Raw genomic sequence first — 16,664 nt, 5'->3', positions numbered from 1 at the left:
TTTTTTTTAAAGATTTTATTTATTTATTTGAGACAGAGAGAATGAGAGAGACAGAGAGCACATGAGAGGGGGGAGGGTCAGAGGGAGAAGCAGACTCCCTGCCGAGCAGGGAGCCTGATGCGGGACTCGATCCAGGGACTCCAGGATCATGACCTGAGCCGAAGGCAGTCGCTTAACCAACTGAGCCACCCAGGCGCCCCCTCATTTTTTTTTTTTCCACAATGGATTGGATGTAGTGTTTTTAAGCAACATATTTAAAAAAGAGACATTTTGAATATTTACATATATGCAACAAGAAAGAGAATTTAGTTACTGCTTAATAAGGAAGTGCTTGGATGTTTCTGATAGTTCCTGGTATCTTTTACGTAACTTGGATTAAGATCACTATAATTGTCCATTAAAATAGTTGATATAATGTATATATTTTTACAGCCTAGATATCCCTTAAAATGCTAGCTGTGTGTTGCTCTTCAATTTATACCTTGAGAATACCAGAGATTTCCCTTGAAAGTGTTGCTTGATTTTTAAAAAATGTTATTTCTTTGGCTTCTAAAAAATAATTTTTTTTCCTTGTAGAGTGTTCCTGATTGTGTTTTATATTACTACTTAACCAAGAAAAATGAGAATTATAAAGCCCTAGTAAGAAGGAATTATGGAAAACGCAGAGGAAGAAACCAGGTATGTTTCTTATTGTGTTTCAGGGTGGAGATATGGAGGAAAAAAATGGTATAACCAGGGCCTTGTATTTAATCGTGTATTTTAGGAATTGACATTTCATTAAATAATGAGGATGTTATGAACATGTTATTATTTCAGAACCAATATATATTTAATGTGTAACATCATCTGTTGTGAATGTACTGTAAGTTTATGGTATGATAAAATCAATGAGAAAAGTTCTGTACTTCCATGTTATCTAAATTGTGCCTGTCAGCGTTAACAGTGATAACGTACAGAATGGGACCCATTGCACCTCATTTCATTCACTGTTTTAACAGTCCTTTTGTCTGAGGAGGGGGCAGGTAGAACACGTAAGAAATATAGAGAAATGTAGTGTGGTAATGAGCGTAGAGGCTGATTTACCCAAATACCGGGGCCTGATTTTGTTTCAGAGTAACTTCATTTCTGGAGTTTAGATAGTTTTTACTCAGTAAAAGCACTTGATCTTAAAAGACAGTTTTTAATACAGTGCAGCGTACGTTTTCACAGTTGCAATTCAGTACATTAACAACTGTTTTCCCCCCAATAACCGATCAGCAGCTGTCACAGCTCACGGGTGCTTTACCAGTGTGGTTGCTGGGACGATGTGAACGCCGTTGCTGTCCACGCCCAGATTCATCCTGGGATTTGGAATCGCGTGCGTGAACTTGCACAGCTGCTCACTGCCCACCAGCCTTCCTAGATCTCTCCTCAGTTCCCTGCACAGCCACCCTTTCTTTCCTTAGCCACCCTGCTCACCAGATACACGCTGACCCAGGCTTCATTATGGGTAGCCGTGACCTGTTTGTGTTTCCGGGGTCATTGTTTCCTACAGAATACTACTGCCTCACGGGATGTGATTTCGTGTTCTTCGGAAACGGTGTTTCTTGGTCAAAGTACAGGCAGTGTTTCACGAGCCAACTGCGTGAAATGCTGCTAGAGGTGGAGAAAGCTGAGGTGCCCCGGGCGTGCATTTTCAGGGGATTGTGAGGGGGCCAGAAATAAGATCGCAGTGAGTGGAAGGTGGATGTGGAAGGTGCGCGAGGGGCGGGAGTACAGATGTGCCCTTGTCCGTAAGGTGTGCTTACCAAGGGGAACAGAGAGGTGGGCGGAGCGCCGACAAGGATCGGGAGGGAGGAAGAGAGCGCGCTTGTACGGTGATGGGGCTGCTACTGTAACCACAGAGCGAGGGATGCTTGTGGAGCTCCAGGAAGAGTTCCTGCCTGATGGGGAGCAAATCAGATGTTGTCAGTGAGGCGGCAAACACTGCTCCATCGGGCGCCTGGGTGGCTCAGTCGGTTAAGCGACTGCCTTCGGCTCAGGTCGTGATCCTGGAGTCCCGGGATCGAGTCCCGCATCGGGCTCCCTGCTCGGCGGGGAGTCTGCTTCTCCCTCTGACCCTCCTCCCTCTCATGCTCTCTGTCTCAAATAAATAAATAAAATCTTAAAAAACAAAAAAAACAAAAAACCTGTTCCATCAAAGGTGCCAGGTCTTCCCACGGAGAAGGTGGAATCAAGCTCTTCTAGCTAGAGATGCTAGAGCCTGTCTGCGTTTTCAATAAGTTTCAGCTACAGATTTTTAACAATAGCTTTGTTCCTTATTAAACTAGTATTTATAACTTTAATGGACTTAATTTTTAGAAATTACATGTTTTATATTTATAAATTGTTTAAAATTTTCAGTCCCCGATAATGTAAGGGAATAATTTGCTTTTTGTCATATCTTACATTTGCAGGATTAGCAGTCTGTTGCTTGTGATGATAGAGGAGAAAGCTCTAGCAGGAAATTCTGTGTGACAGGGAATGTCTCTGTTACTCTGAAACATTGGTTTTCTGTCCTAAAGTTATCTGGTACACCATCTCACTGTTCTGTGTGGCACACTCGTTCTTGTTAAGTTCCAGCCATATTAGAGTTTTCTTCTGCACATTCTTGTTCTATGTGCTCACACCTCTAGCATGTCCCAGAGTGCATTTAACAGAACTGAGATTGTCCATATGTGCTCTCACCTTGACCTGAACCTTCGTATGTTTGCCCTCAAGTTGGCTCAGGTTGGGGTTGGTCAGCCTTTCCATCAGTCTAGTCCTTCCCACAGTAACTTTTAAGTTATTACCTTGAAGATTTTTTTCTCTAGTTGTATATTTCTCTGATTGTTTCACTGGGAATTTGGGAGAGGAGGGGATTGAATGATGGAAATACAGCACCATCTCAGACCGGAAGAATCTTATCTCTGTTTCTTAATTGCTTGTGTACTTCATTCTGTTTGTGTCAAAATAGGTGGACAGGTTTTTCTGAAATTAGGTGGTGTCGGTTTAAGGGCTCATTTATATAGAACTGAATGACATTAGAACTGATACCAAACCAGAGGAGGAGCCATTGGACTTTTGAGCAGAATAGTATCAGATTTTAGTTGTGACAGGATCATTCTGCCTGCTCTGTTGAGACTAGATTGTAAAGGAGACCAGTTAGGAGGTTACGTTAATCCTCCCAGTGGCTTGGACTAGACTCTAGCGGGGGAGGTGCAGAGAACCTGTCCATTTCTGGAGGTATTTTTGAAGGTAAGGTACAGGTTTTGCTGATGGATTGATTGTGGGGGATTCAAGGACAGTTATCAAAGATAACCCAAGTTTTGGCTAATGGGATTGCCATTTACTGTGTAGGCATGACTGAGGGGGTGGCAGATTGAGGGGGGGAAAGTTGGGACATGCTGAATTTCAGGTACATATGTCCAAGTGGAGATATAAAGGGGGCAGTTAGATGTAGAAGTCTGGAGTTTAGGAAACAGATCTGGGTCGGGTATGTAGAATTTGCTATATAGAAAAAAGTTTAGAAAGTTTTTGTTTTTTTTTTTTAAAGAACTAGTTACAAGTAAAGAATTTCTAAATTGGTGTGTCTTGATTTTACCCTGGTAGATAATAGAGATCCAACTAATTTGAAAATCACTTTATTGCTCTATTATCCAATCAAGTTTGAATCAGTAGGAATTACCTTAGGTAATTCCAAAGCAATCAGGGCAAATTTATTTCACGACGCTGTAGAGTTCTGCTGAAGTTTATGCCTGATCCTTTCCGTTTTTATTTGATTGCTTCACCCATCCTCCCCTCCCGACCTCTTACCCATAGGAAGTCATTGTTATTTCAGCACATGAATGTATAGTGTGTGCTGTTTGTGGAGAGAGATTCCAAGCTTGTGAGGTTTGATTTTTAACCTGCTATTGCTATAGGGAGCCTTGCATATTATTTCCTCTGAAAAGGAGTTTAACCTTAGAATCATAGGGAAATGAGACAGATAATCATATTTTTGTTAGACTTGTGTTCAAAGATTACTGTTGGCAAAAGTAACTCAAAATTCTGTTGGATACTGTTGAAACCATTTCATTGTTCAACTTACTAGCATCCCATGACAAGAGTGAGTGTGGTTCTTTGTAAGTTTTAGTTGAAGCAATGAATATGTATTGAAGATCAGAAGCCAAAAGCCGCTCCTCAGTGTTACTATATGGGATCTAGAATTATATGTAACATGCCAAGTAGTAATTTGATTCTATGTGTAACATTTTTGTTAGAGGTAAATTCTTACCTTCCAGCATAAACTCCCATCTAATAAGTCTGTCACTATGCAGCTAGAATTAATGTGGACTGTGGTACTTGCTAGTGACCTACAATAAAGCAAGTCATTGTTTAGAAGCCACATTCTTTATTTCCAAATACTTGATTACCTTTCACAAGGATTTGTACTCTTCCTTCATTCTGACAACATCTTCCTCTTTAAATATGTCAGCATGTTTTTTATTCCCCAGAGGTATTGAGAAAGCATATACTTATGTAAATGTAGTAATGTTTGAAGTTGGGAAAGTTTCTGACTGAATTGTTAGACAATAGACTGTTTTAGGCATGTTTAGAAAGTTGGTTATAACAGAAAGAGCTTTAGACCCAAAAATGCTCTGCCTCTTTCTATCCATGTAAGCCTAGATGTGTCCCTTCACTTGCTGAGCCTTGGTTTCCACATCTGTGAGCGTGGAAGCAGTAATATTACCTTGCAGGGTTAACGTGAGAACTGGTTGTGTGTGTGAGGTCCCTGGAGTGTCGTATCTGGGACAAAGGGCGTGCCCAATAAATAGTAGAACTATTGCCTTTGTCACCTTCACGATGATGTGTTGTGATTGACAGTTTTCACTCTTCGGGAAACTAGTCTCAGATTCAGTTGGTTTAAAGGTTAGTTCTTAAATATATTTTGATAGGATATTTTCTGTTTGTTTACTGCCTGAGATATTTAAAAAACTCAATGGCTAGGGGCACATGGGTGGCTTAGCCAGTTAAGTGTCTGCTTTCAGTTCAGGTCATGATCCCGGGGTCCTGGGATCGAGCCCTGCATCGGGCTTCCTGCTCCATGGGGAGCCTGCTTCTCCCTCTGCCTCTGCTGCCCACCCCTGCTTGTGTTCTATCTCTGTCTCTCTCTCTGTCAAATAAATAAACAAAACCTTTAAAAACAAACAACTAAATGGCTAAAGTAGGACCTCATTCTTTTTGTCTCTTGTATGTTTTTATTATTTTTTTTTAAAGATTTTATTTATTTATTTGAGAGAGAGAGAGTGAGAGAGAGCATGAGAGGGGAGAGGGTCAGAGGGAGAAGCAGACTCCCCACCGAGCGGGGAGCCCGATGTGGGACTCGATCCTGGGACTCCAGGATCAGGACCTGAGCTGAAGGCAGTTGCTTAACCAACTGAGCCACCCAGGCGCCCTCTTGTATGTTTTTAGTTCATTAGATGCTTGCTCTTAAATTTAGTCATTTTATTTCTTGGCAACTTCATCATCTACCGAGTGGGAATTCAGTTATCTGTTTTCTAAAGATTCGAGCATGTTAACAAATACATATAGAATATATATAAGTGTTAGATATTCAGTCAGATATAGTAGAAATAAATCTCAGCATAAACTGTCTTTGGATCTTGCTATAGAGGACTGTTGAAATTTCCTTGTTCTTCATTTATCGTTACAAAATACATAAAATGGGGTGCCTGGGTGGTTCAGTTGGTTGGGCATCAGCCTTCAGCTGGGGTCGTGATCCCAGGGTCCTGGGATGGAGTCCCACATTGGGCTCCCTGCTTAGCCGGAGCCTGCTTCTCCCTCTGCCTGCCGCTCCCCCTGCTTGTGCTCTCTCTGTCAAATAAATAAATAAGAATCTTAAAAAAAAAAAAGAAATACATAAAACGTTTCATTTTTCTCATTTGGATTTTTATTTTGTTTTCTAATGTAGTCTCACATTTATAGTGCATAGTTTGTTGTTCAGCAGACATGTTTTATGTTATGAGATCCTCCCTAACAGAATGAAACTTTTTTTTTTTTGAAGATTTTATTTATTTATTTGACAGAGGAGAGACACAGTGAGAGAGGGAACACAAGCAGGAGGAGTGGGAGAGGGAGAAGTAGGCTTCCCGCCGAGCAGGGAGCCCGATGTGGGGCTCGATCCCAGGACCCTGGGACCATGACCTGAGCCGAAGGCAGATGCTTAACAACTGAGCCACCCAGGCGCCCCAGAATGAAACTTTTTTTAATTGACTAGGAAGTACTAGGCTTAAGGAGGGAGAAACCTGGACAGGAAGCTGTTGGGGTGCCTCTATTAGGGGATCTTTGGATGACTTTCCTTTTGAAACTGCGGACTTCTACTCCAGCCAACCTACTGCAGGGTGTCAGGGCTGTAATTTATAACCTCCATCCCAGACCGTGGGGATTGGCACTTCCCTTTACAGATTTGCCTGAAACACAGGCAGTTGCGATCACTTCTTGGGAACATCAGAGGTTATTCCTTACGCTCTTTTTTTTTTTTTTTTTTTAAAGATTTTATTTATTTGATAGAGAGAGAGAGAGACAGCCAGAGAGGGAACACAAGCAGGGGGAGTGGGAGAGGGAGAAGCAGGCCTCCCGCCAAACAGGGAGCCCGATGCGGGGCTCGATCCCAGGACTCTGGGATCATGACCTGAGCCGAAGGCAGACGCTTAACGACTGAGCCACCCAGGCGCCCTCCTTACGCTCTTTACTGCCCGTGGCAGGCGTTGCAATGGCTCTCCATGCACATCACCCGAAGGTAGATGCTGGTTGCACACTCTGGCCTGCCCCTGGCTCTCCCTCCCCACCCACTGCTGCCTGGTCAGTGTGGATACTACTTTGATGGGGGTGGAGGGTGTGCTCTGCAGCTGTCACACACTTCTAGAGACTGTCTAGCAACCCTGCCAGTTTCTTGGGATCGTGTCCACACCTTCTGCAGAGTTGGGGGTTGTGCTTCAAAAGACATCCTGCCCTCATCTTCCCATTGCCTGATTGAAGCAGGTGTTACCTTGCTTCTCAGTCCCTGGCCCTAGGGAAGGGGGAGTAAAGTCAGCTGTTGGCTGGATGTCAGACAGCTGGGAATGTGTGGGATTGCTTAGTTTCTTCAGAACACTGGTTGGCATTAGAATAGAAAAGTGTCAGGGAAACGAGTTATATGTGTCATCCAAGTCCAAGAGAACAGTGAAACTCTTAACTTCTCTTCTGCCAAGTTGATACCTCCCTGTCATTTCTTAGGGCTATAAACCATTTTCTGGGTTTTCCAGCCTACTTGCTAGGCAAAGGGCATAAGAGTTTATTGTTAGTGTGCCATCTTGCTTATTCAGAATGACTAATGGATGCTACATTTGTAGCAAGTGGGTGGTTTGAGGATATTAGCATTTGAAACCAGTCTTGTGACCACTGTGGTGTCCTAGGGAGTCAGTCAAAGGTGAGTAAAACATTCTCAGTTGTAAAGCAGACCGAGTCACGGTTGGAAAGTGTACATTTGAAAGTCTTCCTGATTTTTAAGTTTTGTCTAGTAATAATAAATACTCAAAGGAAACTGGCAATTACCAGGGTGAGAAATTGGGGAAGTCAGATAAAGCAAGTGAGGGAACCATGTTATTGAAATGATTTAGTGAGGGGTCAGAGTGGAAGAGTAGATACAGCTCTTCCTGATGGACTGTGAAATTTCATAGAATAAAGGGACCAAGGATCATGATGGGGACAAATAGCAGGATCAACAACAATGAAAATGTTGGATAGGTGGGGCATGAGTGGTTGTTGTCCAGGAGATTTTCTGATTTCAGGATCTTGGAGGCGGAGCAGTGCCTGCCAGTGACTTCACCTTTGGGGAGTTTAATGAGCATGACCTCAGAGTATTCCAACTGGTAGGATATTATGTTGACAGAAAAGGCACTGATACACATTTTAGAGTTGGAAGAATAATGGCAGGGCATAATGAGCCATGTGATAAAATCATTTATTTGTTCTTAGGAGTATCTGAGAAGTCAATCCGTAACACCAGAAGAGGGAAAAAAAAAAAGGCATCATAGGTAGATTTTGTGAAATTTGAAAAAAGGAAGTATTTTTAAAAATACTGCAGTTCAGCAATATTCTGGAAGTGGCACTTGGGAGCAAGAAGGATACAGATTTCTTTTTTATTTCCTTGTGGATTTGAAGAAGGCATAATATAGGACCTCTTGGAGAGGCCAGTAAGGTCTTTGTTATCTTAGGAAAAAAGCCAGATTTAGCGAGTAGGTGAAGACTTTGAGATGGTATTAAGAATTAAGGGAACTTTTATGTCAAATTAATGAGTGCTTCATGTTGTCTGGTGACAGAACAGGTAAGAGGACAGGCAGTTATTAGGAGACAAGATTGACATTGGCCTGGATCAGAGATTGAGGTGGGAGGACAAAACTTTTCAGATAAGCAGAATAAAGGAACTTGGTTCTGGCTGTATCCAGTACATGCAGAGGCTTCTAAGGTCCGGATGTCTCCTAGGAACTTGGGATACTTAGATGATTAAGACTGGGTCCTTGTCCTTGAGGAGACATTGTAACGCAGGGAGCCAGACAGACCTGATAATCAGGTACGCGCCACCCCGTGGTAAGTGCCGCAAGCAGATATGGCCCGTGCAGGTGGCAAGGAAGGGAGACAGAACCAGGAGCTTCTCTGTGGAAATCAAGAAATGCCTCACAGGATGTAGCCTTTTGAACTGAATTTCAGAGGATATGTAGGAGTTTACTAGGCAAGGAGGGATAGATAGGGTGTTCCAGGCAAAGACATGAAATGCTGGGTATTTTTAGGTGAGTCCAGAGCAGCAACCAGTGTAGGAAGGGTGGGGGTTTGGAAGAGGCACACATGAGACGGGGCTGTGTCCTGTAATACTGAGTGGCAGTTCTACCTACTTAGGTTAGGTGGTCTTGATTTCTGCATTAAATAAAAATAATATTAACACAAATTTAATTCCACTTTTCTTTTAGAATCACAATTTTAGCAAAGATAAAAGGGTCTATAATTGTATTCTCTTCTTGTCTTTGTTCGTATTTTTAATTATAGAGTTGTAATTATAGCTTAGAAATATTTGAGTGTTTTACTTCTTTTTACTCTATTATTTCCTTACTATTTTTCCAGATTACTTTAGTCTTGATGATGACCATAGTTGTCTACTATTCCTTTAAGTGAATGTTCCCGCAGAAGAGTAAAAGCATAAAAGTGTTTCTTGTAGTATCCGTCCATAGTGATGAAAAAGTTGGAAGCATATTAGGTATCTAATACTAGGGGTAAATTATATGTTATCAAATTTTAAGGTAGAATTGAAGTGCTTGAGTGACAGATTAGACGTGGGAGTTACAGAAACAGAATCAACTCCGATTTCAGATTTCTAAGTGGAATCTTAACACTTTGACCTCTCTGATGGGTCCAGACCCTAGGAGCATTCCACGTGCACCTTTAAGCAACACCTATGGAATTTATTAAAGAGTATTAGACTAATTTTTAATACGTTACCCCTAATTACATTGTAAGTGATCAATAAGGTAATTGTGTATTAATTTTTTTGCAAAGGTGTTTATTGTAATTTGTCATCACAGTTTGAGGAGCTGTTTCTTTTAATGTTGAATTTGACAAATGATGGTTCATTCTAGCAGCAAATTGCCCGACCCTCACAAGAAGAAAAAGTAGAAGAAAAAGAAGAAGATAAAGCAGAAAAAACAGAAAAAAAAGAAGAGGAAAAGAAAGATGAAGAAGAAAAAGATGAAAAGGAGGACTCTAAGTGAGTTGAATGATTAGATATTCGTCTTAATCATGAGCCTATTGACTGTCTTGAAGGTATAAAATTTTAGATAAAAGAATGAATGGGATGTGTGCTTTGATCATCTCATGTGCTTTGACATAATTAAAGAACAGGATATTCTGGTAAATACAACTTTTGGCTTAATGGACTTGTTTGCCAGACATGAGATGTTACTTTTCAGAAGGGATGAGCTATAATAATATACACTCGGGGCGCCTGGGTGGCTCAGTCGTTAAGCGTCTGCCTTCGGCTCGGGTCATGGTCCCGGCGTTCTGGGATCGAGCCCCACATAGGGCTCTCCGCTCCGCGGGAAGCCTGCTTCTCCCTCTCCCATTCCCCCTATTTGTGTTCCCTCTCTCGCTGTGTCTCTCTCTGTCAAATAAAAAAAAATAATAATAATAATATACACTCATCACTTGAGATATATTGAATATTAACTTAATTTTTGACTTGGAAGGTACCTCAGGATCTTTTTTTTTTTTTAAAGATTTTATTTGTTTGACAGAGACAGTGAGAGAGGGAACACAAGCAGGGGGAGTGGGAGAGGGAGAAGCAGGCTTCCTGCTGAGCAGGGAGCCCAATGTGGATTGGCTGTTACATGACCCTGGGATCACGACCTGAGCTGAAGGCAGCCACTTAACGACTGAGCCACCTAGGCGCCCCAGGATCTTTTTTTTTTGCACTTTTGATACTTTACACTCATGTAAAAATGCTGATAAATGGTTTTCTATAATACATTATATTACAGTTTCATGGGTTTTATTTATTGTATAAAGTGGGGTTCCTGGTTTGTTTGTGGTTTTGTTGTTGTTTGCCTGGTTATAAAAGTAATTCTTGTTGACTATAGAAAATGAGGAAAAGGGAGCCAAATATTAACAAAATCAGCCTGTGATTCTGCTGCTCAGAGACAGCTCTTGTTGATGCCTTAATGCACATATTGTGGTGGGGTGGTGGGGGGTGCTTAGCAGCTCACTTGGTGGTTTTTCCACCAGGGATTGGCTCTCTTGAGGCATTATTTACAAAGAATAAAATTCACCAATTTAGGTGTGTATTGAATATATGTTGACAAATATATGCCCTGGTGTAACTCTTGCCACAGTTGTGACATGGAGTGTTTCCATCACTCCAGAAAGTTCCATATGCTCCTTTGCCATAGGTTTTCCCACACTCCCCTGCCATCCCCAGCCTCTGGCGACTACTCATCTGTTTTGCCTTTTCTAGAATTTCATATACATGGATTTATGCAGTATGTAGTCTGTGCATGGCTTCTTTTACTTAGCATAATGACATTGAGATCCATGCTGGTTGTTGCACGTATCAGTAGTTTGTTCTTTTTAATATTTATTGTGTTATTTCTGTAATCCCCTTAGAAATACTGAAGGTTTATCAGGTTTTGTGGCAACTACAGCCTGAATCACTTGGTATGGTTGTTAAAGAGTTGGATCCTCATGCCATTGCCATTCTAATGTTGTACTTGAGGAAGTAACTATTAAAAACAATTTTTTTTTTTTAAGTTTGGGTAAAACATTTATACTCCCATGTGGTCAGTGGTTCTGCTCTTATGAAACTGCCATATTTGGTTTTTTCTTTTTTCCTAAAATCTCTGTTAATAAGCATTCATTTATTAGTGATGTGAGCTAGGTCTTATGGAGGATGCAAAAGTACATAAGATATGTACTATTCCAAGGTGGTTTATGATCTAGTAGAGGAAAGCTGGGCAAGATGCAAGTACTATTTATGAAAAAAAAGAAAGCCCGGGAGAAATGAGCAGAACCAGTAAAGGATGTTGGGAGACTGAAAAGAGGTTCAGGGTTACTTCTGTCTGGATAGTTTAGAGGACTTTATGCAGGAGCTAGTGGTTAATGTGGAAAGAACAGAGGGATTCACGTGAAGAGATGTGCTGCTATGAGAAATGGCAACATTATAATGGTTTTATTAGACTGGAACAGAGGGTGGCTGAAGAAGAAAAGTGGAGGGTGGATTGGGGTTAGATTAAGTAAAACCTTAATGAAGCTAAAACAGTCTCTGTGTTGTGAGTTGTAGGTAGTGGTTTCAATGGATGGAATGGTTTCCTCTTTAAATTTTTTTAAGATTTATTTATGTTTTTGGGGAGTGTGCATGCACAAGCATGTATGAGTAGGGGGAGGGGCAGAAGGAGAGGGAGGGAATCTCAAGCAGACCCTGCTGAGCATGGAGCCTAATGTGGGGCTTGATCTCAGAACCCTGAGATCATGACCTGAGCTGAAATCAAGAGTCAGAAGCTTAACTGATAGAGCCACCCAGGTGCCCCTGGATGGAATGGTTTCTTACCAAAGCTATTCTACTAGAATACTGACCCACGAGCAGCAGAGAATGGATGGATTGGAGATGCAAGTCAGGGAGGCTGTTACAGAAGAGTGGTTTGGGGTACCGAAGCCCTGACTAAGGACAGTGGTAGTAGAAATCGAGATGGTGGAATTAGTGGGAGGACTGTTACCGAGATGAAATAACCAAACCTTGGCGTGAGATCGCATATAGGAGGTAAAGGAAAAGGGGAAAAGCTAAAGATGATGCCAGATCCGTAAACGTGAATGAATATGATCATGGCGGAACTGTTAATGGTGCATGATGTGAACTGTTCCATGGAGGGAAGCAAGAGGCAGAGCACTGACAAGCATGGTTTTGGACATGTTGACTTAGTATTGATGGGAAATCCAGGTGTATTGATAGGGATTTCCAGCGGGTATTTGGGAAGACAAGTCTGGATCTTAGAAGATTTTGGAGATGGGAGGTGTGAGTCTAAAGATACAGACTGGGAGTCATCCCGTTGGAATGGATGCGAATGGGGTAACCTCACAGAGCTTTAAGGCTAGGGTGAGCCTTGGGAAATGCAATGTGAAAGGGTGAGAGGAAGAAGGCAGTCCCCAGAGGGAGAGCCAGAATAGCAGTAGGGCTATCAGGAAAGCATGAAATCCTAAAAGTTGAGAAGGATGTAAAAAGAATTGTCCTTAGGATCAGTTGCAGCAGGAAGATCCGTGCAACAAGAATTGAGAAAAGGTCATCTGAACTTGCAGTTTTTGAGTCATTGGTGACTTTTTTTCCCTCATTGGTGACTTTTGACAAAACGTCTTTAAGATGAGACTGTAGTAGTAGCCAGATTGCTAAGGGAATAAAGAACTGGAGAAAGAGGCCTGCATGGTAACTTCAAGGGCAGTTCAGGACCGAAGGGGGAAAATTCTTGAAGAATTTTTTTATTGGGGTAAGCTTGGTAAGCTACAACAGATCTTTGCTTGAAGTACATAAAATTTGAAAAAAATCAACACCTCCCATTAAGCAAGAGCAGTTGAGTCTTTGAGTATTGCCACCTATCCATTCATTTGCAGAAATGTACATTAGGGGCCTTGTGTTTAAATCTAACAATCCTGGGAGATGCGTAGTACAGAGAATAGGCTTCTAGTGTTACATGCAGTACTGTAGCTGCTAATAGTAATGACCCTTTATTTATTGATCAAGTTTTTCCTAAGTGGCTGAGGTAGGTTTAGTCTTAACAACAGCAAACTACATATGATGCTTACTATGTTCCAGGCACAGTTCTGAGCATTTTATATAGATTAACTCTTTTAATCATTGCAACAGCTCTATGAAACATACTATTATTATTCTCACTTATAGATGAGAAAAACAGAGGCCGTGGAGGGGAGGTCCCAGGTCACATGGCTAGTAAATCACACAGCTCTGGTACCAACCTGGGCAGCCTGGCTCTAGACCGTTCTCCGTTATAACCTCTGGGCCACACCGGCCTGTTTGCACGTAATTAATATTGGAGATGGTTGAGAATACTGAGCCTGGTTTAATGAAGCAGTATTGTAGATGATTACTACGGAAAGGGTGTCTGTTTCAGCCTCTTCATTTCACAGAGGAGAAAACTTACCTTGGAGCCAAGGCAAGAAATCCCAGACTCCCGCCTTTTGGTGTACCCCGCTGCCTCTGGATTGCAGGTCTAGCGGCTTTTCTGCTGCCATCCTTTACTTTCTCATAGGGTGTTCTCATGCGTAATGAGGTGATTTGAAACGTGTTTGAATTTTGAGTCCATTAAGGAATAAAACAGACCTTTGTGAAATATCTTAATTTGAGCCAGTCAAAACCCTTCAAAATTGGGGCATGACAGCATTTTTCATAAATTTCGTTTTCAGTAACTGAGAGACTGGGTAGTCTTATTTAATTTCTATTAAAAAAAAAATTCCAAGCCTTAACCTTCTTAGATGCACGTATACTTCCAAATCATACAAACTTTTCGTCTGCTTCTGTTTCCAGAGAAAATGCCAAGGAAAAGGACAAGACGGAAGGTACAGCAGAAGAAACGGAGGAGAGAGAGCAGGCCACACCCCGGGGACGAAAGACCGCCAACAGTCAGGGCCGCAGAAAGGGCCGCATCACCCGGTCCATGACCAACGAAGCGGCGGCGGCCAGCGCTGCGGCCGCCGCGGCCACTGAGGAGCCCCCGCCGCCTCTGCCACCCCCACCAGAACCCAGTGAGTGCGCAAGATGGGAGCGAACAGGCCAGGATTTTGTGCGGGGTTCTCTTGCAGTGCCAGGGTAGAGCAGGAGGGTCCTCCGATATCGACGGCCTACAAATAATCTGGAAGGCTGCCCTTTACTTTTTTTTTTGTTGTTGAGGTTTTATTGTAATCACCCGGTGCTCATCATGAGAAGTACACGCCTTAATCCCCACCACCCTTTTCACTCATATCTACACCTCCCCTTCCCCCCTGCCCTGCAGCTCCCCTCTGGTGAGCTTGTTTGTTCTCTATAGTTCAGAGTCTGTCTCTTGGTTTATTTCTCTCTCCCTTCCCCACCTCCCCTTTGCTTATTTGCTTTGTTTCTGAAATTCCATATATGAGTGAGATCATATGGTATTTATCTTTCTCTGACTTACTGCACTCAGTATTATGCTCTCTAGCTCCATCCATGTCATTGCAAATGGCAAGATTTCCTTCCTTTTTAGTGGCAGAATAATATTCCATGGTGTGTGTATGTGTATGTGTGTGTATCCACACACCACATCTTCTTTATCCATTCATCAGTTAATAAACAGTTGGGCTGCTTCTATATCTTGGCTATTGTAAGTAATGCTCCTATAAACATAGGGATGCGTGTATCACTTTGAATTAGTGTTTTTGTATTCTTTGGGTAAATACCCAATAGTGTGATTGCTGGATCATACGGCAGTTTTTGTTTTTTGGTTTTTTTTTTTAAGATTTTATTTATTCATTTGGGAAAGAGAGAGAGAGACAGAGCACAAGCAGGGAGAGAGGCAGAGGGAGAGGGAGAAGCAGACTCCCAGCTGAGCTGGGAGACCAACATGGGGCTCAATCCCAGGACCCAGAGATCATGACCTGAGCTGAAGGCAGACGCCCAACCATCTGAGCCACCCAGGCGCCCCGGGTGGAAGTTGTATTTTTAATTTTGAGGAACCTCCAGACTGTTTTCCACAGTGGCTGCCCCAGTTTGCATACCCACCAACAGTACAGGAGGGCTCCTTTTTCTCCACATCCTTGCTATCACCTGTTGTTTTTTGTGCTGTTGATTTTAGCCATTCTGATAGGTGTGAGGTGATATTTCATTGTGGTTTTGATTTGCATTTCCCTGATGATGAGTGATGCTGAGCATCTTTTCTTGGGTCTTTTGGCCATCTGGATGTCTTTGGAGAAATGTCCGTTCGCATCTTCTGCCCATTTTTTAATTGGATTATTTGTTCTGTGGGTGTTGAATTTTATAAGTTCTTTATATATTTTGGATACTAACCCTTTATCAGATACATCATTTGGAAATATCTTCTCCCATTTCGTAGGTTGCCTTTTAGTTTTGTTGTTTCCTTTGCTGTGCAGAAGCTTTTTATTTTATTTTTTTATTTTTAAATTTTATTTAATTTTTTTTTGAGAGAGGGAGGGGTAGGGAAAGAGACGGAATCCCAACCAGGCTCCACACCCAGCACAGAACCTGACGCGGGGCTCTGTCTCACGACCCTGAGATTATGACTGAGCCAAAGTCAAGAGCCGGACGCTTAACTGACTGAGCCACACAGGCCTCCCAGAAGCTTTTTATTTTGATGTAGTCCCAATAGTTGATTTTTGCTTTTGTTTCCCTTGCTTCAGGGGACCTATCTAGAAAAAAGTTGCTACAGCCAGCATCAGAGAAATTACTGCCTGTGTTCTTTTCTAGGATTTTTATGGTTTCAGGTCTCACATTTAGGTCTTTAATCCATTTTGAATTTATTTTTGTGTATGGTATAAGAAAGTGGCCAAGTTTCATTCTTTTGTATGTTGCTGTCTGGTTTTCCCAGCACCATTTGTTGAAGAGATTTTCTCCCATTAGGTATTCTTCCCTGCTTTATCAAAAGATTAGTTGGTGGTATAATTGTGGGTTTGTTTCTGGGTTTTCTCTTCTGTTCCATTGATCTGTGTGTCTGTATTTGTGCCAGTACCATACTGTCTTGATGATGACAGCTTTGTAATATGACTTAAAGTCCAGAATTGTGATGCCTCCAGCTTTGCTTTTCTTTTTCAAGATTGCTTTGGTGATTCGGGGTCTTTTGTGGTTCCATACAAATTTTAGGACTATTTGTTCTAGTTCTATGAAAACTGCTGTTGGCATTTTGATAGGGATTGCATTAAATGTGTAGATTGCTCTAGGTAGCATTGACATCTTCACAATATTTGTTCTCCCAATCCACTAGCATGGAATGTCTTTCCATTTCTTTGTGTTGTCTTGAATTTCTTTTATCGGTGTTTTATAGTTTTCAGAGTACAGGCATTTCACCTCTTTGGGTAGGTTTATTCCTGGGTATCTTATTATTTTTGGTGCAATTGTAAATGGGATTGTATTCTTA

At 41.9% G+C, this 16,664-nt stretch overlaps 1 protein-coding gene across 1 annotated transcript in view; it reads left to right on the top strand.

The window, feature by feature from the left end:
* NCOR1 (nuclear receptor corepressor 1) overlaps positions 1 to 16,664 on the top strand; it is a 93,705-nt gene that overhangs the window by 60,380 nt on the left and 16,661 nt on the right. The window contains exons 14-16 of the mRNA XM_081805997.1: positions 577 to 678; positions 9,651 to 9,775; positions 14,090 to 14,307. Of these exons, the coding sequence (XP_081662123.1) occupies positions 577 to 678; positions 9,651 to 9,775; positions 14,090 to 14,307 (445 nt within the window). The remainder of the gene's footprint in view (positions 1 to 576; positions 679 to 9,650; positions 9,776 to 14,089; positions 14,308 to 16,664) is intronic.

Source organism: Leptonychotes weddellii, chromosome 15 (assembly GCF_054177405.1).
Source record: "Leptonychotes weddellii isolate Sample4059 chromosome 15, ASM5417740v2, whole genome shotgun sequence".
Classification (NCBI taxonomy): Eukaryota; Metazoa; Chordata; class Mammalia; order Carnivora; family Phocidae; genus Leptonychotes; species Leptonychotes weddellii.
This window is presented reverse-complemented; position numbering and strand designations above follow the sequence as displayed.